This window comes from Heteronotia binoei, chromosome 16 (assembly GCF_032191835.1).
Source record: "Heteronotia binoei isolate CCM8104 ecotype False Entrance Well chromosome 16, APGP_CSIRO_Hbin_v1, whole genome shotgun sequence".
Classification (NCBI taxonomy): domain Eukaryota; kingdom Metazoa; phylum Chordata; class Lepidosauria; order Squamata; family Gekkonidae; genus Heteronotia; species Heteronotia binoei.
The window spans coordinates 60,879,966-60,906,271 of record NC_083238.1 but is presented as its reverse complement, the minus strand read 5'-3'; the positions used below and the strand labels follow the sequence as shown (position 1 = coordinate 60,906,271).

Here is a 26,306-nt window from a genome sequence, read left to right as displayed (position 1 = left end):
ACAACTCCCATCAGCCCTAGCCAGCATGGCCAATGGCTGGGGCTGATGGGAGTTGTAGGCAAAAAAAATCTGGAGAGCTATCGTTGGCCATTCCTGGTGTATTGAGTTGGACATCAAGTTTGCGGAAATGGGAACTGTGCAGCAATACCAATTCCACACTACTATACACCAACCCCAAAGCTGAACATCTAAGTCAGGGGTGTCAAACATGTGGCCCTAGGGGGCCGAATCAGGCCCCCAGAGGTTTCCTATCAGGCCCCCGAGCAACTGGCTGTCATCTGCTTCCTTCTCCCTCTCTCTTGCTTCCTTCTGCATAACAGCTTGCTTTGCCAGACTTGCTCAATCGCACAGGAGCTACAGAGCAAAGCCTCTATTTTCTCCATTGGCTGAGGTTCCTCCCTTGGGGAAGAAGGATAGCTTGCTTTGCCAAGCTCTCTCAGTCGCACAGCAGAACTACTGAGCCAAGCCTCTCTTCCTACCAGCTGAGGTCTCTCCCCCTCCTGGTCTCTTGGAGAAGAAAGGAAAGAGCCAGAGCTTCCTTTGCCCAGTTCCCTGGATTGCATGGAAGAGATACAAAGAAAGCACCTTTAAGACCAACAAGTGGTAATGTTTTAAGCATGGTTTATTTTAAGTTTTTAAAAATCTTTAATTGTGTTTGTCTGAGTTCTTTATAAAGTTTCTATCTCAGCTACCTGGCATGACATTTTATGACACGCCTGGCCCGGCCCGGCAAGGTCTCAGATCTGGCCAAATGAGTTTGACGCCCATGGTATGTTGGAGTAGACGCCCTCCAAGTGATTTATTATTTATTTATCACTTCACATTCTATCCCTCCGAATCCCAAACAGTCTCAGGGCAGGTCGCATCAAGAATAAAACAATTACATTAATTCTAAGGAAAGGAAAGGTCCCCTGTGCAAGCACCAGTCGTTTCCGACTCTGGAGTGACGTCGCTTTCACAACGTTCTCACGGCAGGCTTTTGACGGGGTGGTTTGCCATTGCCTTCCCCAGTCTTTTACACTTCCCCCCAGCAAGCTCGGACCTCGGAAGGATGGAAGGCGGAGTCAACCTCGAGCCGGCTACCCGAAAACCCAGCTTCTGCCAGGGATCGAACTCAGGTTGTGAGCAGAGCTTAGGACTGCAGCTTTAACACTCTGCGCCACGGGGCTCTTTGAGAAAGAATAAACAACCAGAAAAACACCAGATATCTCCCTTGTTCAATGAAAGGAAAGGAAAGGTCCCCTGGGCAAGCACCAGTCGTTTCCAACTCTGGGATGACGTTGCTTTCACAATGTTTTCACGGCAGACTTTTTATGGGGTGGTTTGCCATTGCCTTCCCCAGTCATCTACGCTTTCCCCTCAGCAAGCTGCAGACTCATTTACCAACCTCGGAAGGATGGAAGGCTGAGTCAACCTTGAGTCAGTTAGCTAAACCAGCTTTTGCTGGGATCGAACTCAGGTCATGAGCAGAGCTTAGGACTGCAGTACTGCAGCTTTAATACTCTGCGCCATGGGGCTCTCTTAATTCTAAACAACATGATAAAACATGAAACCAAGCAGATCAATTTACTAATTAAAAATTCAATAATTAAAATTTCAGATGGCGTTCATTTCAGAAACCTGGTCCCTGGCGGAACAATAGAATAGATGAATCCAAGCAGGCAGCCAGGTTGGTCTGAAGCAGTTGAACAAAGCAGGAGTCAAGTGGCACCTTTAAGACCAACCCATTTTTTATTTAGAACATAAGCTTTCGTGTGCTCGTAAGCACACTTCATCAGACGAGGAATCCAGCACAGGGAGCAAAGCCATACAGAGCTGAGCAGAGCCATACAGAGCTGGTAGGCAGTGGCCCAGAATGCAACATGGTACAGATTTAAGAATCAATGACAGTGAAGCAAAATTTTCTGGTAGGCAGTGGTTTAGAATGTAAAATGGGACAATGACAGAATAGTCGAATTAACAAGTTGAGCAAACCTTTGATCTGAGTAGCATGAATAGAATAGATCACAATGATCATAATCTGGGGGCGTTTTGCAGAAAAATAGGTGATGGAGCTCATCCGGGGATTGTTCTGCAGCTGCCCCTACTCTTCAATGGACAGGGTGGGGAGGAGGAGGGGAAACCCTCAGAAAGGTCCAGGAGCTATGCTCCTGGGAGCTCCTGCTGAATCTGAAGCCTGCTGTTAATGAGGGCTGCTGGGGGTGTGGCAGAGCCCCTGGTGGCTGGCTGGCTGCCCGCTCTCCTAATCCAGGGATTGTTATGCAGCTACACCTGCTATTCAATGGACCAGGTAGGTGGGGAAGAGGAGGGGAAACCCTCAGAAAGGTTCAGGAGCTGCACTCCTGTGAGCTCCTGCTGAATTCGAGGCCTGGCCATAATCACCTGATTGGGCCAGCATGTGGCAGAAAGAATTGATGGTTGGTGATGCCCACCATTGTAACTAAAGGCCTGGCAGAACAGCTCTGTTTTACAGGCCCTGCAGAACTGACAGCACACTTCTAGGGTTATGACCAGGCCTTGAATTCAGCCGGAGCTCACAGGAGCACAGCTGCTTGTCCATTGAATAGTAGGCGCAGCTGCGTAACAATCCCTGGATTAGGAGAGCAGCCAGCCAGCCAGTCACTAGGGGCTTTGCCACACCCCCAGCAGCCCTCCTTAACCCCTGGAGAAGCCCATGCCACCCTTTCTCCACTTCTTCTGTGATTCTGGGCAGTGGGTGGCTTGCTGGCCTTTTGACTGGGGAAGGGGACGACCCAGGAGAGCCCTAGGCAAGCAAGGCCTGCTTGGGCTGACTGCATCTCCAGCCAGCCCCAGCAGGCCTCGCTCGCCCGGGGCTCTCCTTTCTTGCATTGGTTTGCTTTTGGTTGGGGGAGGGGGCGCGGCATATGCTCATGAGCTCCACCACCTATTTTTCGACAAAACGACCCCTGGTTACGGCAACAACAAGAGAGAGCATGCAAGGTGCTCTGAAAACTTGGAAGCGCTACCAAACGCTAATTATGCTGAACTGCTGTTTCTTCTGCTAGATCCTGCCACGTTCTTTTATTGCACAGAATCGAGGCCTCTGGGCATACGGTGCTGCTTCGCGTGACTGAGAGCTGTCTGGCCTCCAGAACGACCCATCAGGGAATTCAGGTCATGCTCCAGCCTCAGCAGCACTCAAGAACTATAATCCGTCCTGGAGGAAATCATGGGCTATCTGACTAGCCGTCTGCAGTAAATCTTGTTCCTGAGCAAAGATCTGATGAGAAGCCCATTACGAAAAGGAAAGGGTGTTTATCGTCTCTACCAGACTCTATTAGTTTCCTAAGACAAAGCAGGCGTCTCTTCATAAGATCGTCAGGAAGGGACAGAGCAAGGGTCACCGTTTTTAAATATATTGTTCTTATTCACTGAGATTTAAAATAATAATAATAACAATAAAGCCTAAAAAGGGACCGTTTTAAAACAATGAAGGGTGTTTTTTTTGTTATTTTAGGGAGGAAAGACATAACAGAAAAACAGCACATTTCTCAGAGAACTAATTCTACAAGGGGGCAGTTGTGCTAGTCCATTGTACAAAATTAGATGGCAACCGGATAGCACCTGAAAAACTAACCTTGGAGCGCTACCGGACTCCTTTAAGATACTTCCAGACGCCTGTGTCTTTTGTTCTCAGAATTACCTTTAGAAAATCTTTTTCAAGGGCAATGCTTTAGATAAACTGAAAAGGCCCTTTATCTACAGCAGTAAATTAAACTTTTTAAAGGCCCGGAATCATTCTATTGGTAAATTCCAAAAGGGGGTGAAAGCGTTATTTGAAGAAAGAATCTCGTACCTTCCCATTCTTTGCGACAGCATCCGTTTCCACCTCTCGAGCCCCCTCGATGAATTTAGTGAGGACAACAGGATGTTCCTATTACCGTAAGATGACAGAAAAATATACATCCAGTATGAATATCTTTGACATTCTGATAAGGGCTTCCATAAATTCAAAAACTGGAAATACTGAGGGAAAGGAGAGAAGGTGAATATATTGTGGTAACAAAACTTCTTCCCAGCATGTGTTAATAATAGGAACTGTTGGTTTTCTAGAGTACCTGGCACAGAATTTGAATAACTATCAGGGGGGTTTTTTGAGCAGTGTCCCGCCTTGGGACTTGGCCAAGGGAGGGGGTCGGCTTGCCAGCAGCCGCCACCCCCGCTGGGGTCGCTCCCCCTACAGGCACCCCCCCGGCCAAGCCCCACGCAGACCCCACCACGAGCCAGCATGGCACCCCCACTCACCCCAACATGCTCCAAGGAGCCTGGAGGGCCAGACCGCAGCTGCGCCAGACTCTGTGGCTGCCCGACGTGGGAACAGCCGGCCAGCCGCCAGGGAAGAGGAGCCAGCCCGTGACAAGCTGCTGAGGCTTGCCCCAGCCCATGACGACTCACGCCGCCACGCCTTGCAGCCCTGCCCATCCAAGGGCCAGCATGACGGCCAGACCAGGGAACCGCCCCAGGACGCCAGGTCTGGCCTCGGAGCTTTTGAGGAGGGGCGAGGCCAGCCCAGGGAGGGAACGGAGAGAAAGGGGTGTGGTGCAAAGGGGAATAAAAGGAAGCCAATCGGAGAGGTCGAGGAGGAGAGAGGCGAATGAGACGGGGAGGCTGCCCAACACAGAGAGAGAGAGTAAGGGGGTCTCCACCGTTGAGCCAGGGAAAGGAGTGTCAGAAGGGTGAAGCAACTCGACCTCTGCCCATTCTGAGACCTTCACAGCTGGCGACGAGGCCCGACGGGAGGGCTGGCCACCAGGTGACCCCCCCCCAGGGGGCAACAGGGGTGTGACAAGCAGGAATGCACAGAAAGGCAGTTCTAGCTGGCTTGGTGTCAGGGGGTGTGGCCTAATATGCAAATGAGTTCCTGCTGGGCTTCTTCTATAAAAAAGCCCTGTGAGGCAGCAGAAATGGATACTCTTTCATCTCTTTTAAAGGGCAAGTCTACGAGAGATGTAAAGCACATGTGGAAACCGTTTTGTGACTGGTTGAGTGTATCAATCTAATCTTTGTTTTATAAAAGCTGCATATTGCTTTTTATCCCCGCATTATTATAATATTATGTGCAAATTAGCAAAATAGTTATACTTTATAAGTTTGATGATGTAAACAATGGAATCATAGTTTATAGATTTACGATGCAGAAAACAAGACAATTAACTTTCTTCCTTCCCGCCCCCCTTTCTTTTCTGTACTCTCTATTCCTTTTATTACAAACTAAATAAAATATATTGAAAAGGGGGGAGAAGCCCTGTGAGAAACAATGGCAATGTCAGGGGGCATGGCCTAATATGCAAATGAGTTCCTGCTGGGCTTTTTCTACAAAAAAGCCCTGTGAGAAATAATGGCAATGTCAGGGGTGTGTGGCCTAATGTGCAAATCAGTTCCTCCTCGACCTCTCCGACTGGCTTCCTTTTATTCCCCTTTGCATCACACCCCTTTCTCTCCGTTCCCTCCCTGGGCTGGCCCCGCCCCTCCTCAAAAGCTCCGAGGCCGCAGCCCTCCTTACAAACTGGCTTTCCTGCCTTGCAGGAAGGTTAAGTGGGGGGGGGGGGCGTTTGAACAGAGGGCTTCTTAAGAGGAGCCCTCCGTGCCAACGGGGCCCGAATAGAGACAGCACTGGGGGCCCTCCCCCACTGGAGGGTGGGGGTGGGGCCTTACCTGGGGTGGCGAAAGCCACAGCACCGGCCCTGAAAGTGAGCCACGAACGACTCAATAACTAAAATATATAAATAAATCATCCGACTGGTAAATCTCCACGTGTGTGTTTGTGGGTGTGCGTGGGTGTGATCTCGAGACTTTAGACCCTACTGAGGTGCCCAAACCCCAGGCTCCATCTCTAAATCTCCAGGAATTTCCCAACCTAGAGGTACCAATCCAACCCTCCCCCCCCCCGCCCCAAAGACAACCTGTTGGCAGACCCCACCCCGCCTTCTTGTTCTGAAGCTGTGCAGGAAAAGAGGAGGGGAGGAGGGTAAGAGACAAGGCATTTTCTGAGCAGGAACGCACAGGAATGCAGCTCCAGCTGGCTTGGTGTCAGGGGTGTGTGGTCTAATATGCAAATGGTTCCTGTTGGACTTTTTCTACAAAAAAGCCCAGTGTGGTACAATGGTGATGTCAGGGGGTGTGGCCTAATATGCAAATGAGTTCCTGTTGGTGTCCTGTTTAGACCCCACTCAGCAACACACCTGTGTTACAATGGCGATGTCCAGGACTGTGGCCTACTATTCAAATGAGTTCCTGCTGGGCTTTATGTACCAAAAAAGCCCTGGTAATAGATGAGGGAAAGGGGGAAAGCTGGAAGGAAGGGCTCAGTGAGGGGAAGAAGGCAAAGGGGAGGACTAGGCAGAGGAGTAAAGGGGGAAGGGGCCTTTTCCCCTTCCCCCAAATACCTCTTACCCGAACCAGGCATCTTTATGGAATCAAGTAATTATCTGCTAAATTCAAGTCCAGCCACACCTCAGAGACCAGCAAGATGTTCAGGGTATTAGCCTTCTAGAGTCAATGCTCCCTTCATCAGAAAGCTTTAGCTGTCAAAAGTTTCTACCCTAAATATCTTGTTGGTTGCCAAGGCTTTTTATGTAGCAGGAGATCCTATGCGTATTAGGCCACACACACCCTGATGTAGCCAATCCTCCAAGAGCTTACAGTAGACCCTGTAAGAAGAGCCCTGTAAGCTCTTGGAGGATTGGCTACATCAGAGGGTGTGACCTAATATGCAAAGGAGCTCCTGCTACAAAAAAAGCCCTGTAAACTCCAGAAGGATTGTCTACATCAGGGGTGTGTGGCCTAACTTGGTGTAATGGTTAAATGTGCGGACTCTTTTCTGGGAGAACTGTGTTTGATTCCCCACTCCTCCACATGCAGCTGCTGAAATGGCCTTGGGTTAGCCATGGCTCTAGCAGGAGTTGTCCTTGAAAGGGCAGCTGCTATGAGAGCTCTCTCAGCCCTACCCGCCCCACAGGGTGTTTGTTGTGGGGGGGAGGTAAAGGAGATTGTAAGCTACTCTGACACTCTGATTCAGAGAGAAAGGCAGGGTATAAATCTACAGTCTTCTTCTTCTAATTCGCAAAGGAGTTCCTGCTACAAAAAAAGCCCTGTAAGCTCTTGGAGGACTGGCTACATTAGGATTGTGTGGCCTAATATGCAATGGAGTTCCTGCAACAAAAAAAGCCCTGTTGGTTCCTAAAGGTGCTCTCAGACTCGACTCGAGCTGTTCTACTGCAGAGCAACACACCCACTCTCTGAAACTCTCATCAGGATAAACATCAGTGACAATCATTTTCTCCCGAATTGGCTTCCTCGAATATTCATTGAAACAATAATTGCATTTTCTTGGTTGGTGGTTCGCTTTGTAACACTTTGCAGATATCTCACCCCCGGGGGCAGATCCTGTCCAAGGAAGGGGGCCAGTTGATAAGCGGATTCAGCCAAGTTATCACAGTCCCGCAGGTCAGAGGAAGACCAAGGAGCCCGTAAGTCTTAACTCCAATTCTCATTCTCAACACAAAATCACCGTGTGACACTAAGCAAATCAAAGCACGGAGGTGTCTCGAAAGGACGGAGCTTCCAGCTGGAGGGGACCAGATGTCTACAAGTGATTGGAATATTGAAAAGCTGGCCTTTATAGGCCTTCGTGGAGGCTGTGGGCACTCTTTCAGAAACAGAGCTTTGAGAATGTGAACCTGAAAATGTCGAGACTCCCCCCTGTTAGTTTGTTTGGGTTTTTTTAAAAAATGGTCCTCCTGTTCTCCGAATGTACAAATGCTCTCTGAGAGTCAAAGGCAAAGGGGAACATTTTACCCACAACCCAATGCTGCCCCTGAGAACAGTCTATAAAAGGACTGGCTGTCATTCGCTTGAATATGAAGACATAAACTTCTACTTACTAATGTGCATTCAACACATAGAAGGAGGAGAGGAGGAGGAGGAGAAGGAGGAGATGAGGAGGAGAAGGAAGAGGAGAAGGAAAAGGAGGAGGAAGAGGAGAGGTGGAGGAGTAGGAGGAGTTTCAGAGTGGCATACAATCTTGTTCCCTTCCTAACCTCAGAACAGACACCCTGTGAGGTAGGTGGGGCTGAGAGAGCTCTGAGAGAGCTGTGACTGACCCAAGGTCTCACCAGCACTACATGTGGAGGAATGGAGGGGAATCAAACCTAGTTCTCCAGATTCCGCTGCTCTTAACCACTACACCAAGTTGGCTTTCAGACATGAAGGCAGCATATAAATAAATGATTATACCATTGGTAGACTTTTGGCTGTAACCTACTGACCACCACCACCACCCCCGCTGAAATTTTGTCCCTGTGGACCCCCTGGAACAGCATGGGGCAGGATAAGGGTCTGCCGTGGAAGGGAGGGAGAGATGGTGGAAATAACAGCATCCTCTCTCCGTTCCATTGGAGGAACTGCCACTCCAACTGTATTCTTTCCTTCATGCCTCCCAAGTAATTTGGGGGGAACGAAATTTCACTACCAGCCCTTTTTTACCAACTCCATGAAGCTGATCCAGCTGAGAAAGGAAAAGTGATTGGCCCCATTAATGCCTCAGTTGTAGTGGGATTTGAGGCTGAGTTTTTTTGTCGCCCACGTTCAGCCCTTCAAACCCAGGCCCTCCTGTCTTCCACCATCCTCTGAAGTCTGCTCAAATTCATATTAGTAATCATAGGATAGTACCTGTGAAACTCGAGTTGCCTCAGCCAAGAATTTCTTCATCTCTTTTTCTGTATATACTACATTCATTGCTGAGCCACTATAAGGGAAGGGGAAAATTTTTTGAGTTAAACAGGTCATGCCAACATCCAAGTTAAGAACATAAGAGAAGCCATACTGGACAGGCCAGTGGCCCATCCAGTCCAACACTCTGTGTCACACAGGGGCCCAAAAACCAGGTGCCATCAGGAGATCCATCAATGGGGCTAGGATACAAAAAGCCCTCCCATTGTGCCCTCCCTCAGACACCAAGATTACAGAGCATCACTTGCCCCAGACAGAGTTCCATCTATACCTTGTGACTAGTAGCCATTGATGGACCTTTGCTCTTCAGAACATAAGAGAAGCCAGTGGCCCATCCAGTCCAACACTCTGTGTCACACAGTGGCCCAAAAACCAGGTGCCATCAGGAGGTCCATCAGTGGGGTCAGGACACTAGAAGCCCTCCCACTGTGCCCCCCCCCCAAGCACCAAGATTACAAAGCATCACTGCCCCAGACATAAAAACATAAGAGAAGCCACCCCCGAAGTCTCCACCCCCAACGTCACCAGGTATTTATTGAATTGGAGCTGGCAACCATATGCTCTGGCCATGTCATACACACATTATCCAGTTTGCTCACTGGGGAATGTCAGGGCAAATGGGGAATTTGGGATAGGGGAATGAAGGAATCAGGATTCTCATTTTCCTTCTTGGTAAATTCCTGTTTCTTCAGGAGTTATATAGTTATGCATGGGTAGGAAAAATCCCATGCATAGTTATAGAATGGGGGAGACTTGTCTTAGCAGTAGTATGTGCGAAAAGGATCTAGGGGTCTTAGTGGATCATATGCTGAACATGAGTCAACAGTGTAATGCAGTGGCTAAAAAGGCAAATGCAATTTTGGGCTGTATCATCAGTGGTGTCCAGATCACGTGATGTGATGGTATCACCAACAATAAAACTATAAAGACCAACAATAAAACTATAAAGACCAATAATAAAACTTTCTTCAAATATATTAGAAGTAGGAAACCAGCCAGGGAGGCAGTGGGGCCCTTGGATGACCATGGGGTAAAAGGATTACTGAAGGAGGATAGGGAAATGGCTGAGAAGCTAAATGAATTTTTTGCCTCCGTCTTCACTGTGGAAGATGAGAACTTTTTTGCCTGCCCCAGAACCACTAATTTTGGAAGGGGTGTTGAAAGACCTGAGTCAGATTGAGGTGACAAAAGAGGAGGTCCTACAACTGATAGACAAATTAAAAACTAATAAGTCACCGGGTCCGGATGGCATACATCCGAGAGTTCTGAAAGAACTCAAAGTTGAACTTGTGGATCTTCTAACAAAAATCTGTAATCTTTCATTGAAATCTGCCTCCGTTCCTGAGGACTGGAAGGTAGCAAATGTCACCCCCATCTTTAAAAAAGGTTCCAGAGGAGATCCAGGAAATTACAGGCCAGTCAGTCTGACTTCAATACCGGGAAAGTTGGTAGAAACCATTATCAAGGACAGAATGAGTAGGCACATTGATGAACATGGGTTATTGAGGAAGACTCAGCATGGGTTCTGCAAGGGAAGATCTTGCCTCACTAACCTGTTACATTTCTTTGAGGGGGTGAACAAACATGTGGACAAAGGAGACTCGATAGATGTTGTTTACCTTGACTTCCAGAAAGCTTTTGATAAAGTTCCTCATCAAAGGCTCCTTAGAAAGCTTGAGAGTCATGGAGTAAAGGGACAGGTCCTCTTGTGGATCAAAAACTGGCTGAGTAATAGGAAGCAGAGAGTGAGTATAAATGGGCAGTCTTCGCAGTGGAGGACGGTAAGCAGTGGGGTGCCGCAGGGCTCGGTACTGGGTCCCATGCTCTTTAACTTGTTCATAAATGATTTAGAGTTGGGAGTGAGCAGTGAAGTGGCCAAGTTTGCGGATGACACTAAATTGTTCAGGGTGGTGAGAACCAGAGAGGATTGTGAGGAACTCCAAAGGGATCTGTTGAGACTGGGTGAGTGGGTGTCAACGTGGCAGATGCGGTTCAATGTGGCCAAGTGCAAAGTAATGCACATTGGGGCCAAGAATCCCAGCTACAAATACAAGTTGATGGGGTGTGAACTGGCAGAGACGGACCAAGAGAGAGATCTTGGGGTCGTGGTAGATAACTCACTGAAAATGTCAAGACAGTGTGCGTTTGCAATAAAAAAGGCCAACACCATGCTGGGAATTATTAGGAAGGGAATTGAAAACAAATCAGCCAGTATCATAATGCCCCTGTATAAATCGATGGTGCGGTCTCATTTGGAGTACTGTGTGCAGTTCTGGTCGCCACACCTCAAAAAGGATATTATAGCATTGGAGAAAGTCCAGAGAAGGGCAACTAGAATGATTAAAGGGCTGGAGCACTTTTCCTATGAAGAAAGGTTGAAACGCTTGGGACTCTTTAGCTTGGAGAAACGTCGACTGCGGGGTGACATGATAGAGGTTTACAAGATAATGCATGGGATGGAGAAAGTAGAGAAAGAAGTACTTTTCTCCCTTTCTCACAATACAAGAACTCGTGGGCATTCGATGAAATTGCTAAGCAGACAGGTTAAGACGGATAAAAGGAAGTACTTCTTCACCCAAAGGGTGATTAACATGTGGAATTCACTGCCACAGGAGGTGGTGGCGGCCACAAGTATAGCCACCTTCAAGAGGGGTTTAGATAAAAATATGGAGCAGAGGTCCATCAATGGCTATTAGCCACAGTGTATGTGTGTATATAAAATTTTTGGCCACTGTGTGACACAGAGTGTTGGACTGGATGGGCCGTTGGCCTGATCCAACATGGCTTCTCTTATGTTCTTATCATTTTACACTGCTCTGGTAAGACCTCACCTGGAGTATTGTGTTCAGTTATGGGTGCCACATTTTAAGAAGGATATAGACAAGCTGGAATGGGTCCAGAGGAGGGCGACGAAGATGGTGAGGGGTCTGGAGACCAAGTCCTATGAGGAAAGGTTGAAGGAGCTGGGGATGTTTAGCCTGGAGAGGAGGCGGCTGAGAGCTGATATCACCATCTTCAAGTACTAGAAGGGCTGTCATATAGAGAAGGGTGTGGAATTGTTTTCTGTGGCCCCAGAAGGTAGGACCAGAACCAATGGGTTGAAATTAATTCAAAAGAGTTTCTGGCTCAACATTAGGAAGAATTCCCTGACCGTTAGAGTGGTTGCTTAGTGGAACAGGCTTCCTCAGGAGGTGGTGGGCTCTCCTTCCTTGGAGGTTTTGAAACAGCGGCTAGATGGCCATCTGACAGCGATGAAGATCCTGTGAATATGGGGTAGGTATTTGTGGGTTTCCTGTATTGTGCAGGAGGTTGGACTAGATGACCCTGGAGGTCTCTTCCAACTCTATGATTCTATGAGTTTTTAGCTCCCTCTAGTGGATTGGATATTATACCAATTTATGCCCAGCCTAAAAATCTGAAGATTTAAACTGCAGGTTTTTATAATGGACCTAAACCAGTACAATATTGAATCAACCAGTAGAGGGAGCAAAAGATGTGCAGAAGAGAACATGCCCCTCTCCCCAAGCAACAGGAATTTGAAATGAAGAAAATGAGACTGTGGAAAAGCCAGGGCCTACTGTAAGCTCCAGGAGGATTGGCTGCATCAGGGGTGTGTAGCCTAATATGCATAGAAGTTCCTGCTACAAAAAAAAGCCCTGTAAACTCCAAGAGGATTGGCTACATCAGGGGGTGTGGCCTAAAATGCAAAGGAGTTCCTGCTACAAAAAAAGTCCTGGGAAAAGCCCATTGTTGTTTGTGTTAAGCTGTCTCATGAATCCACGGGCAAGACAGGATCTGAACCAGGGACTTTTTTGCCCATGCCACACACTACAATTGCAGGGCTACGTCTTCTTCCACACAGCTACAAATCCTGCTAGGATTATGATCGGTCCCAGAGTTAGTGTGAGCTAGCTCAGAGTTTTTAAGCCTCTGGCTCACACAATTTTGTCTTAGCTCAGGAAAAATTGCTCCAGAGCAACCTAATTTATGCAGTAAAAAGGTAAAGGTAGTCCCCTGTGCAAGCACCAGTCGTTTTCAACTCTGGGGTTTCACAAAGTTTTCACGGCAGACCTTTTTATGGGGTGGTTTGCCCTTGCCTTCCCCAGTCATCTACACTTCCCCCACCCCACCCCAAGCAAGCTGGGTATTCATTTACCGATAGGGTGGCCAGACCGTCCCGGTCTCCCGGGACTTTCCCGGTTCTGGCCCCCAATTCCCGGCTCCCGGGCTGGGTATACCGGGACCATTAAGAGGGCCCGGTTTAGCCAGCCAGAGAGCCGGGGGCCGCGCGCCCGGGCGGGGAAGGCGGCGAGTGAGGGAGGGAGCGACCCTGCGCGTGCGCAGATCGCTCTGCGCACGCGCAGGGACGCTCCCTCCCTCCCTCGCCGCTTTCCCCGCCCGTGCACGGGGCCCGGCGGTGGCGGCGGAGGCCCGGGAGGGCGTCGGAAAGGCCCGCGGGGGTCGCTGGAGGCCCTCCAGCGACCCCCGCGGGCCTTCCCGAGGCTTCCCGGGCCTCGCAACCCCCACCCCCCGTCCTCCTCCGCCCGGGAGGGCGTCGGAAAGGCCCGCGGGGGTCGCTGGAGGCCCTCCAGCGACCCCCGCGGGCCTTCCCGAGGCTTCCCGGGCCTCGCAACCCCCACCCCCCGTCCTCCTCCGCCCGGGAGGGCGTCGGAAAGGCCCGCGGGGGTCGCTGGAGGCCCTCCAGCGACCCCCGCGGGCCATCCCGAGGCTTCCCGGGCCTCGCAACCCCCACCCCCCGTCCTTCCCCGCCCGGGAGGGCGTCGGAAAGGCCCGCGGGGGTCGCTGGAGGCCCTCCAGCGACCCCCGCGGGCCTTCCCGAGGCTTCCCGGGCCTCGCAACCCCCACCCCCCGTCCTTCCCCGCCCGGGAGGGCGTCGGAAAGGCCCGCGGGGGTCGCTGGAGGCCCTCCAGCGACCCCCGCGGGCCTTCCCGAGGCTTCCCGGGCCTTGCAACCCCCACCCCCCGTCCTTCCCTGCCCGGGAGGGCGTCGGAAAGGCCCGCGGGGGTCGCTGGAGGCCCTCCAGCGACCCCCGCGGGCCTTCCCGAGGCTTCCCGGGCCTCGCAACCCCCACCCCCGTCGTTCCCCGCCCGGGAGGGCGTCGGAAAGGCCCGCGGGGGTCGCTGGAGGCCCTCCAGCGACCCCCGCGGGCCTTCCCGAGGCTTCCCGGGCCTCGCAACCCCCACCCCCCGTCCTTCCCCGCCCGGGAGGGCGTCGGAAAGGCCCGCGGGGGTCGCTGGAGGCCCTCCAGCGACCCCCGCGGGCCATCCCGAGGCTTCCCGGGCCTCGCAACCCCCACCCCCCGTCCTTCCCCGCCCGGGAGGGCGTCGGAAAGGCCCGCGGGGGTCGCTGGAGGCCCTCCAGCGACCCCCGCGGGCCTTCCCGAGGCTTCCCGGGCCTCGCAACCCCCACCCCCCGTCCTTCCCCGCCCGGGAGGGCGTCGGAAAGGCCCGCGGGGGTCGCTGGAGGCCCTCCAGCGACCCCCGCGGGCCTTCCCGAGGCTTCCCGGGCCTCGCAACCCCCACCCCCCGTCCTTCCCCGCCCGGGAGGGCGTCGGAAAGGCCCGCGGGGGTCGCTGGAGCCCCTCCAGCGACCCCCGCGGGCCTTCCCGAGGCTTCCCGGGCCTCGCAACCCCCACCCCCCGTCCTTCCCCGCCCGGGAGGGCGTCGGAAAGGGCCGCGGGGGTCGCTGGAGGCCCTCCAGCGACCCCCGCGGGCCTTCCCGAGGCTTCCCGGGCCTCGCAACCCCCACCCCCCGTCCTTCCCCGCCCGGGAGGGCGTCGGAAAGGCCCGCGGGGGTCGCTGGAGGCCCTCCAGCGACCCCCGCGGGCCTTCCCGAGGCTTCCCGGGCCTCGCAACCCCCACCCCCCGTCCTCCTCCGCCCGGGAGGGCGTCGGAAAGGCCCGCGGGGGTCGCTGGAGGCCAACATGGCTTCTCTTATGTTCTTATGTGACGCAGAGTGTTGGACTGGATGGGGCCCAGGGGGCCGGCGCAGCGGCACGCTGAAGCAGCCTGTCGGTCACTTCCAGGTTCCTGTCCTGCATCTCGACCGGTGTTATTAGTGACAGGCTGCTTCGGCGTGCCACTGCGCCGGCCCCCTGGGTCCCACAACGATGGGACCGATGCCACAGGGACGGGCTCGAAACACTCTATAACCCCTCAAAAGAACAGCAGTCTAGCTCGCTTCCCCCGAGCCCTGCCGCCATAAGCCTCAAGGGGGCTCATTTTGCGGCATCTCCCGGCGGGAGGGTGGTACCCGCACGGGACACATATCAAATGAAAGAGGGGGCGCAGGGCTATCAGAAACAGTCGGCGGAGGGAGTCGGGAGACCACCCCACTGGGGGATCCACACCCCGAAAGTGATGAAGGTGGCGCAGATAGAGCCAACAGAGCCAACAGGACAAAATAAATAGGCTGCATTATGCAGCACAGTTGAGAAAGTGCCTTATCCCATATACTGATGAAGTATATACAGGATTTGAGAACAAAATTGTTTCCGGCGGTGATATTTGGGGGATTTTTGGGGACGTCACAGGAAGTGCTGTGAAGTCACTTCCTGTTTCCGGCAGTGGCATTTGGGGGAAATGATGTCATTTGGGGGAAATGATGTCACAGGAAGTGATGTCACTTCCCGTTTCCGGCAGGTGACGCGGGGGGAAATGATGTCACAGGAAGTGATGCCACTTCCTGTTTCCGGTGGTGGCATGACATCACCGGAAGTGACGTCACCGGAAGTGACGTCACTTCCTGTTTCCGGCGGCGCGCGCGCACCCCTACCCACCCACCCACCCACCCCCCAGTGTCCCTGGCTGGCCTTCAGACATTATGGTCACCCTATTTACCGACCTCGGAAGGATGGAAGGCTGAGTCAAGCTGCAGCCAGCTACCTGAACCCAGCTTCCACTGGAATCAAACTCAGGTCATGAGCAGAGGGCTCCGACTGTAGTACTGCAGCTTTACCATTCTGCGCCAAGGGGCTCTTTATGCAGTAGCTCACCACTAATGCCAGTAGCTCACAAAGTTGAATTTTTGCTCCCAAGACTCCACAGCTTAGAGGGAGTATTAGTCACAGCTATTCCACATGCTAAATGACTCCGAAAGAAGAGCATATGTTCTGTGGTACAAGGTTCTCTTTCTAAATAATTTAACCACGCAGTAACTTTACAGTACTTGTGCACGATACTTTAAAAAGCCCAAGGAAATGGGATTTTAAATGAAGCACTTAATGAAAAGCCTCAATTAATTACACCGTGAAGGCCCTTTGCACTTCTCTTCACAGCTACATTTATGTCAGAGATCTTGTTTTTCTGGGACAAATGTCATTTCCACTCCATTCAATGTCAGGTTTGCATCCTTCAGCTGAATAGCTTCCCTTTTGAGTCTCAGGCTTCCATCCCAGTTCCATTTACACTCGCAAACTGTGCTCAGTAAACACGTTCCCTCGACTCTCACGGCTGCGAATAAGCACTTTGCCACATTAAGCCGGGGAGAGGGGGGTATTTAGAACATCTCCGCGCGCCGATTCAATTCATTTCGAGCTCTCTTTGTTTTGATTTGGCAGCCATGTCCTGAAAGAGGAGCAGTTTGCGGCAGCACATGTCTGACATAAAAGGGTGTCAAAGAGAAGAGGATCGTCATCTGAACACGCCTTGTCAGAAGGCACTGTCAACATGAGGCCAGCATGCCTGCCTTGCTCTGATATTAAAGAAGGAGCTGGCAGCAGGCACGCCGTTTGTGTTTGTGGGAGGGTTTCCAGAGTGGTTTTTCGGGAATCTGCTGCTTCATGAATAAGTATTTTTTTTTAAAAAAAGATAAAATGTCCAGTAGCACCTGAAAGACTAACAACATTTGTGGCAGGGAAGGAACTTTCTCTTATATTCTTATGGAGCAGAGGTCCATCAGTGGCTATTAGCCACAGGGTAGAGATGGAACCCCAAGGCACAGAGTGGTAAAACTGCAGTCCTGAGGTCCAAACTCTGCTCTCAACCTGAGTTCAATCCCGGTGGAAACTGGGTTCAGTTAGCTCATGGGTTGCCTTCCATCAGTAAAATGAGTCCCCAGCTTGCTGGGAGGGAAGTGTAGACGACTGGGGAAGGCAACGGCAAACCACCCCGTAAAAAGTCTGTTGTGAAAATGTTGTGAAGCGACATCACTCCAGAGTCGGAAACAACTGGTGCTTGCACAGGAGATTACCTTTATCTTTATAGATAGAACTCTTTGTCTGGGGCAAGTGATGCTCTGTATTCTTAGTGCTTGGGGGTACATGGGAGGGCTTCTAGTGTCCTGGCCCCACTGGTGAACCTCCTGATGGCACCTGGTGGTTTTAGCCAACATGGCTTCTCTTAAGTTCTTATGACTGGGGCAGTGATGCTCTGTATTATTGGTGCTTGGGAGGACACAGTGTGAGGGCTTCTAATGTCCTGGCTCCACTAGTTGACCTTCTGATGGCACCTGGGTTTTATGGCCACTGTGTGACACAGAGTGTTGGACTGGATGGGCCATTGACCTGATTCAACATGGCTTCTCTTATGTTCTTATGACTGGGGCAGTGATGCTCTGTATTCTTGGTGCTTGGGGGTACGTGGGAGAGCTTCTAGGACCCTGGCCCCACTGGTGGACCTCCTGATGGCACCTGGTTGTTTTAGCCACTGTGTGACACAGAGTGTTGGACTGGATGGGCCACTGGCCTGATCCAACATGGCTTCTCTGATGTTCTTATGTTCTGAGTCACTGCAGTCACTTCTTCAGATAGCTCATTCAAGCTCCTCCCCTGCCACATATTTTGTTAGTCCTTAAAGTGTTCCCAGACTCTTGCTCTTTTCTACTGCTAAAGACAGTTCCTGATGATTCCTGGAGCAACATGGAAGGGGCAAGGGTAGCTCTAGAAATTGCAAGAAACTCTGTTGTATGGTTACCATAGGGTTTCTGTTGTACAATTACCAGAGAGTTTCTGGTAACTGCTACACCTCCTCCTTGTCACTTCAAGGTAATTCCAGGGATCGTCTATGGTCAGAACTTCCTGTAAGAAGACAGGTCCTTATGATTCTTTTCAGTTCTCCACCCCCAGGACAATTGCCCTCCCCATTTTTCCACCTGCCAATCAGCTGAATATCACCAGACAAGGGCCATGATTGCCTGGATTTTTCCCATCATGACTCATGAGTGGACAACTGAAGAAGAAGCCGACTACAGATTTATACCCCACCCTTTTCTTTGAATCAGAGTCTCAGAGCAGCTAACAATCTCCTTTATCTTCCTCCCCCACAACAGACACCCTGTGAAGTGGGTGGGGCTGAGAGAGCTCTCACAGCAGCTGCCCTTTCAAGGACAACCTCTGCCAGAGCTCTGGCTGTCCCGAGGCCATTCCAGCAGCTGCAAGTGGAGGAGTGGGGAATCAAACCCGGTTCTCCCAGATAAGAGAGCTCTGGCTGACCCAAGGCCATTCCAGCAGCTGCAAGTGGAGGAGTGGGGAATCAAACCTGGTTCTCCCAGATAAGAGAGCTCTGGCTGACCCAAGGGCATTCCAGCAGCTGCAAGTGGAGGAGTGGGGAACCAAACTCGGTTCTCCCAGATAAGAGAGCTCTGGCTGACCCAAGGCCATTCCAGCAGGTGCAAGTGGAGGAGTGGGGAATCAAACCTGGTTCTCCCAGATAAGAGAGCTCTGGCTGACCCAAGGCCATTCCAGCAGGTGCAAGTGGAGGAGTGGGGAATCAAACCCGGTTCTCCCAGATAAGAGAGCTCTGGCTGACCCAAGGCCATTCCAGCAGCTGCAAGTGGAGGAGTGGGGAATCAAACCCAGTCTGCACGCTTAACCACTACGCCAAACTGGGAACCCTACTTGTTTTATTCATTGGCCATCACTGAAGGCATTCAGCTGGATTTGAAATTGACTGGGGAACGCATACAGTATGTGAGGCCTGCCTTATATATATATATAATCTTAAGAACTACCAGGAATTTGGCTTCCTCCAGATTTCTGACAATTATTTTCTGACAGATGTGAGACACATCCAGGGCTTTTTGTTGTTGTTGCAGGAGCTCCTTTGCATATGAGGCCACACACCCCTGATGTAGCCAATCCTCTAAGAGCTTACAGTAGGCCCTGTACTGAGAGCCCTGTAAACTCTTGGAGGATTGGCTACATCAGAGGTGTGTGGCCTAATATGTAAATGAGCTTCTGCTAGAATTCCACCCCTGGGCCACACACCCCTGATGTAGCCAATCCTCCTGGAGCTTCCAGTAGGCCCTGTATGAAGAGCTCTGTAAACTCTTGGAGGATTGGTTACATCAGGTGGGTGTGGCCTAATATGTAAATGAGCTTCTGCTAGAATTCCACCCCTGGGCCACACACCCCTGATGTAGCCAATCCTCTAAGAGCTTACAGTAGGCCCTGTACTGAGAGCCCTATAAACTCTTGGAGGATTGGCTACGTAAGAGGTGTGTGGCCTAATAGGCAAAGGAGTTCCTGCTACAAAAGAAGCCCTGGAGACATCTGTGCTTCTTCCCCATGAAGTGCCCGTGATGCCCATGGCAACATGTCTCATCGGATAGGAGCTAGCAGGGCCTCGCCTTTCTGCCTGGCTTTCTTTTTCAGTTGTCTGAGGCTGTCTGTTTTCAAAGCCTGCAGACCTGGACATGTGGGAGCTGCTCGATAAGCATATCCAAATGGATGCGATAGTCCCCAGGGAGCAATAACATGACAGCCGCTACTTCCAGAGCCTTGAAGCTGCAAAACCCAATTTTCCAGTTAAGAAACAACCTTTCCTGGCATTGCAAAGACATCCTTTATGGTGCCTGATTTGATGAGGATGCCTTTGAGCCTGGGACCAGAGCAAGCCCAGGGCTCAGCATTTCCCAGTATTTGATTTTCAGGGGTGGACTGGCCACTGGACAGGTCTACCTGCACCCCAGCATCATGACTGTGCACCAGCCAGAGCAGGGGCAAGCAAGAAAGGGAAGGAAGGATCCAGTTTGGTGTCGTGGTTAAGCGTGCAGACTCTTATCTGGAAGAACCGGGTTTGATTCCCCACTCCTCCATTTGCACCTGCTGGAATGGCCTTGGGTCAGCCATAGCTCTGGCAGAGGTTGTCCTTGAAAGGGCAGCTGCTGTGAGAGCCCTCTCCAGCGCCACCCACCTCACAGGGTGTCTGTTGTGGGGGAGGAAGGGAAAGGAGATTGTGAGCCACTCTGAGACTCTTCGGAGTGGAGGGTGGGATATAAATCCAGTATCTTCATCTACCTCTCAGGGTGTCTGTTGTGGGGGAGGAAGGGAAAGGAGATTGTGAGCCGCTCTGAGACTCTTCGGAGTGGAGGGCGGGATATAAATCCAGTATCTTCATCTACCTCTCAGGGTGTCTGTTGTGGGGGAGGAAGGGAAAGGAGATTGTGAGCCGCTCTGAGACTCTTTGGAGTGGAGGGCAGGATATAAATCCAATATCTTTTTCTTCTTCTTTCTACACTACACTTTAATCCTGGTTCAGCCCATTCCCCGAATTGACATTCTACACTATGCTACAATATACTACACTCGAGTTCACCCCTATTTTTATCTCAGCCCCCCCCCCTCCAATTTCTCCATTACACGAGCTCTCCATTTCTCCATTACATGAGTTCACCCTAGTTTTACCCCATGGTTGTCCCGGGATATATGGATGCTGTTTTGCCCAGCACCAAGAATATGGAACATCACTTCCTAAGACATAAGAACCTAAGAAAGGAAGCCCCGTTGGATCAGGCCCATTCAGTCCAACTTTCTGTGCCACACAGGGGCCAAAACCCAGGGGCCATCAGGAGGTGCACCAGTGAGGCCAGAACTCCAGAAGCCCTCCCACTGTTACCCCCCAAGCACTAAGGTAAATGAACACAAGTCAAACTCAGAGAAATCCTGGGTGAAGGTCCAAGTGTAGAAAGGGCCACGGTGGCAAATATTAGTAGGAGAATACAGAGAAGGAGGGGAAGAAATGGGATAAGAAAAAGGGCTTTTTTTGTAGCAGGATCTCCTTTGCATATTAGTCCACACACCCCTGGTTGGGGTGTCAAACATGCGGCCCAGGGGCCGAATCAGGCCTCCGGAGGGCTCTTATCAGGCCCACGAGCAGCTCACTGTTGTCTGCTTCCTTCTCCCTCTCTCCTGCTTCCTTCTACATCACCACTTGCTTTTTCAGGCTTGCTCAATCGCACAGGAGCTACAGAGCAAAGCTCCTCCCTTGGAGAGGAAGTGGAGGAAGAAGTGCTAGCTTTGCCAGGCTCTCTCAGTTACGCAGCAGAGCTACTGAGCCAAGCCTTTCTTCCCTCTGTTGGCTGAGGCTCAACAAGCTGAGGTGGATTAGGTTGAGTGAGTGTGTTTGTCTGTGTCCTTTATAAAGTTTATATCTCCCCTACCTGGCATTCCATTTTAAGACACACGTGGCCTGACCTGACAAGGTGAAGATCCGTCCCTCATAGCAAATGAGTTAGACAACCCTGGCTTACAGGATTCTTAGTACAGGGCCTACTGTAAGCTCCAGGAGGATTGGCTACATCAGGGAGGCATAGCCTAATATGCAAAGGAGTTCCTGCTACACAAAAAAGCTCTGCTAAGAACTCAAGAAGAGTCCTTCTGGATCAGTCCAAGTGCCCATCTAGACGAGTATTCTGGTCACACAGTGACTGACCAGTTCCCTCTTGGGAGCCCACAGGTAGGATGATCCCAACAGCCTCCTCCCATCCGTGCTCCCCAGAAACTGATATAAAAAGGTATACAGCCTCTGGTACTGGAGGGAGGTGATCTCCATCATGACGAGTAGCCATCGATAGCCCTGTCCTCCATGGGTTTATCCATTCCCCTTTTAAAACCCTCCAAGTTGATGGCCATCAACACATCCTGTGGCAGGGACTTCCACAGTTTAACTACACACTGTGGATTCTAATATTCTCTCTCTCTCGGCTTGGCTTCGCGAACGAAGATTTAAGAAGGGTGCAATAGTCCACGTTTGCTGCAGGCTCGCTGGTGGCTGACAAGACCAATGTGGGACAGGCAGGTCCGGCCACAGCGGCTGCAGGGAAAAGTCTGATTTAGGGTTGGTCCTGTAGCAGTGCGATTCTTCCTCAATCTCCTTTTGTCCTCAAGACCAGCTATGCGTGCGTTCTCAAAGGAAGAAACAGCCTGGTGGATGGTGTGCCTCCATGCTTTGCGATCTGAGGCTAGGTCAGACCACTGGTGATGGTTGATGTGACAGGTGCTAAGGGATTTCTTCAAGGAGTCCTTGTACTCTAATATTAGTCCTTGTATTCTAATATTACAGGAGATTAAAACCATGTGTCTGCCTGCCTCCCTGCCAGTGTGTGTGAACACGCAAAGCTGCCTTAGTGTGTGAACACACAAAACTGACTCAGACCCTTGGTCCACCAAGGTCAGTATTGTCTACTCAAACTGGCAGCGGCTATCCAGTTTGAGGTCTTTCTTTGCACCAGACTGCGGGGCTCTCTGGCCTCGGTTAGAGGGTGAGAGGCTCAAAGGAAAGAAGGACAACCTCAGTAGGTACTGAGTGGGCCAGCAGACTCAGCTGGATCTAATTTGGGAGATGGGGAACTGAGCAACCTTCTGCATAGGGAAGGGCAACTAGAATGCAAAAAAGGGCAAGTAGAACGATTCAAGGGTCGGAACACTTTCCCTATGAAGAAAGGTTAAAACGCTTGAGGCTCTTTAACTTGGAGAAACATCGACTGAGGGGTGACATGATCAAGGTTTACAAGATCATGCATGGGACAGAGAAGGTAGAGAAAGAAGTACTTTCCTGAATCTCAGGCTCCTCTGCTTCACAGAGTGTCTCAGCCCCATGGTGGGCATGTCAGTGAGAGGATACCAGGCACTGAATGGGGAAGAATTGCAGTGTGCCTAGTACCTGTACATGGAACACAATGAACACCTTGTCTCGGGCTCTGTCCGGATCCGTCAGGAGTGCAGTTGCGAAGCCTGCAAATGGTGCGAATCCCACGCACAAACTAGCACCAGGCTGGACTTCTCGTGCTTCACTTCTTTGCAGATCAAAACACTGGCAGAAATGACTTACCTTAAGACATAGGAAGGTCTCAGCAAACATGGATAGCCAACCGAGTCTGCAAATTCAATAGCATCTTCCTAGAAGGCAAAGGAAAAGATTTTGCTTCCAGGCAAACTCCTAGGTATTCTGCCATCTTCAGAAACAGAATGTGTATTCTTTTTTGTGCCTGCCGTCTATATCAATCATTTACTTCAGGGGTGGCCAACAGTAGCTCTCCAGATGTTTGTTGCCTACAACTCCCATCAGCCCAAGCCAGCATGGCCAATGGCTGGGGCTGATGGGAGTTGTAGGCAAAAAACATCCGGAGAGCTACCGTTGGCCAGCCTTATTTACTTCTTTTGTTTTTGTGTTAGGTTAGGGGGAGAGTGACTGACTATCCAAGCAGACCGAGAAATCTCATGTCACAAAACTTATTAAGAAAACTTGCAAACTAGATCCAAGAGGGCAGCCGTGTTGGTCTGAAGCAGTAGAACAAAGTAGGAGTCAAGGTCACCTTTAAGACCAACGAAGTTTTATTTGGAACGTAAGCTTTCATTGGCGCACACGAAAGCTCATGCTCGGAATAAAACTTTGTTGGTCTTAAAGGTGCACTTGACTCCCACTTTGTTCTCTTGCAAACAAAGCCTTATAAAAGGGCTTTATAAAAGCCCTATTGAAGCCCTATATGGCCTAGGACCTGCCTACCTTAGGGACCGTCTCTTCCCATATATCCCCCAGAGAGTACTGCGATCTAGCTCTCGAAACCTGCTTGTAATCCCTGGGCCAAAGGAGGCCCGGTTGAAGTCAACCAGGGACAGGGCCTTCTCAACTACAGCCCCTTGCTGGTGGAACCAGTTACCGGAAGAGGTCAGGGCCCTTCGGAATATTGGACAGTTCCGCAGGGCCTGCAAGACAGTCCTCTTCCGGTTGGCTTATAACTGACCGGTACCGAAACACCGAAATATTGAAGGAAGTCTATAGATAGCACACTGATATGGATATTAATGCTTTAACTATGTAATTTATTATTGTATTTTAATTCTGAATTTTATTGTTAGAACTTTTATGCTGTGAGCCGCCCTGAGCCCGCTTCGGTGGGGTAGGGCGGGATATAAATAAAATAAAATAAATAAGTAAGTAAAATAAAATAAAATAAAATAAAACAAGGTTGCTGAAGGTCTCCTTAACGTACTGTCACTCTGACAAAACAGCATACACAAGCCACAGAGCTGTTGTGAACACACCAAAGGTAATTTGTGTATGCTTCCATCAGTCGTATCCACTTAGTACCATTCCCTTGATAGCCCACTTTCCCCTGAGTGTCATCAAAATGGCTGCAGCTACTGAAGTCCAGGCAGCCCCCAAGTTCTCACCTCGCTCAACCTCAAACTGCACATTACTCAGAGCTCCAGGAGTCTTTATTTCCATGTGGAAGACAGGCGAGTGGAGAGCGGCTCGTTAACACTTTGCCCTTCATCCCTCCCCCCACTCCATACCTGGGAAAGGGCTGACCATAGGAGCAAGGATGATATGATCACCATCTTTGAGTACTTGAAGGGCTCTCCTATAAAGGATGGTGTGGAATTGCTTTCTGTGGCCCCGGAAGGTAGGACCAGAACCAACGGGTTGAAATTAAATCAAAAGAGTTTCCGGCTCAACATTAGGAAGAACTTCCTGGCCGTTAGAGCGATTCCTCAGCGGAACAGGCTTTCTCGGGAGGTGGTGGGCTCTCTTACCTTGGGGGTTGTAAAACAGAGGCTAAATGGCCATCTGACAGCAATGAGGATCCTGTGAATTTAGAGGGAGGCGTTTGTGAGTTTCCTGCATTGTGCAGGGGGTTGGACTAGATGACCCTGGAGGTCCCTTTCAACTCTATGAGTCTATGTTTTTATCCTGTCCTCCATTTTATCCTCACAAGAATTCTGTGAGGTAGGTTAGGCTGCGAGCATGTGACTGGCTCAAGGTCACCCTGGCAACCGCTATGACAGAGCCTGCAACCTGAGTCTTCCGAAGCCTAGCCCAACACTCTTAGGCCACACTGGCTCACAACAACCTCGCCTCCCTCTTGACATGAAAGTTTTGAATGTGCAAGAATCTTTGCTGTTGCTTGGAAGATTTCCATTGTGTGGGAGGGGTTGTGGCTCAGTGGCAGAGCATCTCCCACGCCATGCAGAAGGCTCCAGGTTCAATCCCCGGCATCTCCACTTGGAACACTTTCCCTATGAAGAAAGGTTAAAACGCTTGGGGCTCTTTAGCTTGGAGAAACGTCGACTGCGGGGTGACATGATAGAGGTTTACAAGATTATGCATGGGATGGAGGAATTAGAGAAAAAAATATACTTTTCTCCCTTTCTCACAATACAAGAACTCGCGGGCATTCGATGAAATTGCTCAGCAGTCGGGTTAAAACGGATAAAAGGAAGTACGTCCTCACCCAAAGGGTGATTAACATGTGGAATTCACTGCCACAGGAGGTGGCAGCGGCTACAAGCATAGACAGCTACAAGAGGGGATTGGATAAACATCTGGAGCAGAGGTCCATCAGTGGCTATTAGCCACAGGGTATTATTGGAACTCTCTGTCTGGGGCAGTGATGCTCTGTATCCTTGGTGCTTGGGGGGACACAGTGGGAGGGCTTCTAGTGTCCTGGCCCCACTGGTGGGCCTCCTGATGGCACTTAGTTTTTATGGCCACTGTGTGACACAGAGTTTTGGACAGGATGGGCCATCAGCCTGATCCAACATGGCTTCTCATATCATATCAATTTTATTTATATCCCGCCCTCCCCGCCGAAGCAGGCTCAGGGCGGCTAACAACACAGTCAATACATTAGTTTACAAGGTATTTAGACAAACTAATTAACACATTAATTAAAATTCTGCTAAAACTCTAAAATCAATAAATTTAATAACATTAACATATTGGTGCTATCATACAGGTGGCGAATTTCATTAGCAGTTTCCCTCTTAGCCGGTGAAGGCCAATCGAAAGAGGGTGGTCTTGCAGGCCCTGCGGAACTGTTCAAGTTCCCACAGGGCCACAGATCCTCTGGAAGCTGGTTCCATAGGCGTGGAGCCATAGCAGAGAAAGCCCAATCATGGGTGCTCTGCAGCTTTACCTCTCTCGGCCCAGGGATAGTCAGCAAGTTCTTCCCAGCTGACCTCTCTTATGTTCTTATGCTCTTATGACCTCCTGATGGCACTTGGGTTTTGGCTGCTGTGTGACAGAGTGTTTGACTGGATGGGCCATTGGCCTGATCCAAAATGGCTTCTCTTATGTTCTTATGAAGGATCTGGCAGGTGATGGGAAAGACCTCAGCCGGAGACTCTGGAGAGCCATGGCCAGTCTCAGTAGACAAGACTGAATTTGAGGGACCAAGAGTTTGATTCAGTATCAAGCAGATTTGTATGGTCATGTGTGAGCAGTACAATCAGCCCAAATGCTGATTGACCACCTCTGTGAAAACTAGATGTTGGTGTCTTTTCAGGATGGAAGTGCCTTTGCCTTCACTGAACC

At 50.7% G+C, this 26,306-nt stretch overlaps 1 protein-coding gene across 1 annotated transcript in view; it reads right to left on the bottom strand.

Annotated features, from left to right (window-relative positions):
- Positions 1-26,306, bottom strand: part of CPS1 (carbamoyl-phosphate synthase 1) — a 244,199-nt gene that overhangs the window by 47,207 nt on the left and 170,686 nt on the right. The window contains 3 exon segments of the mRNA XM_060257389.1: positions 3,818-3,895; positions 8,692-8,767; positions 22,821-22,888. Of these exon segments, the coding sequence (XP_060113372.1) occupies positions 3,818-3,895; positions 8,692-8,767; positions 22,821-22,888 (222 nt within the window).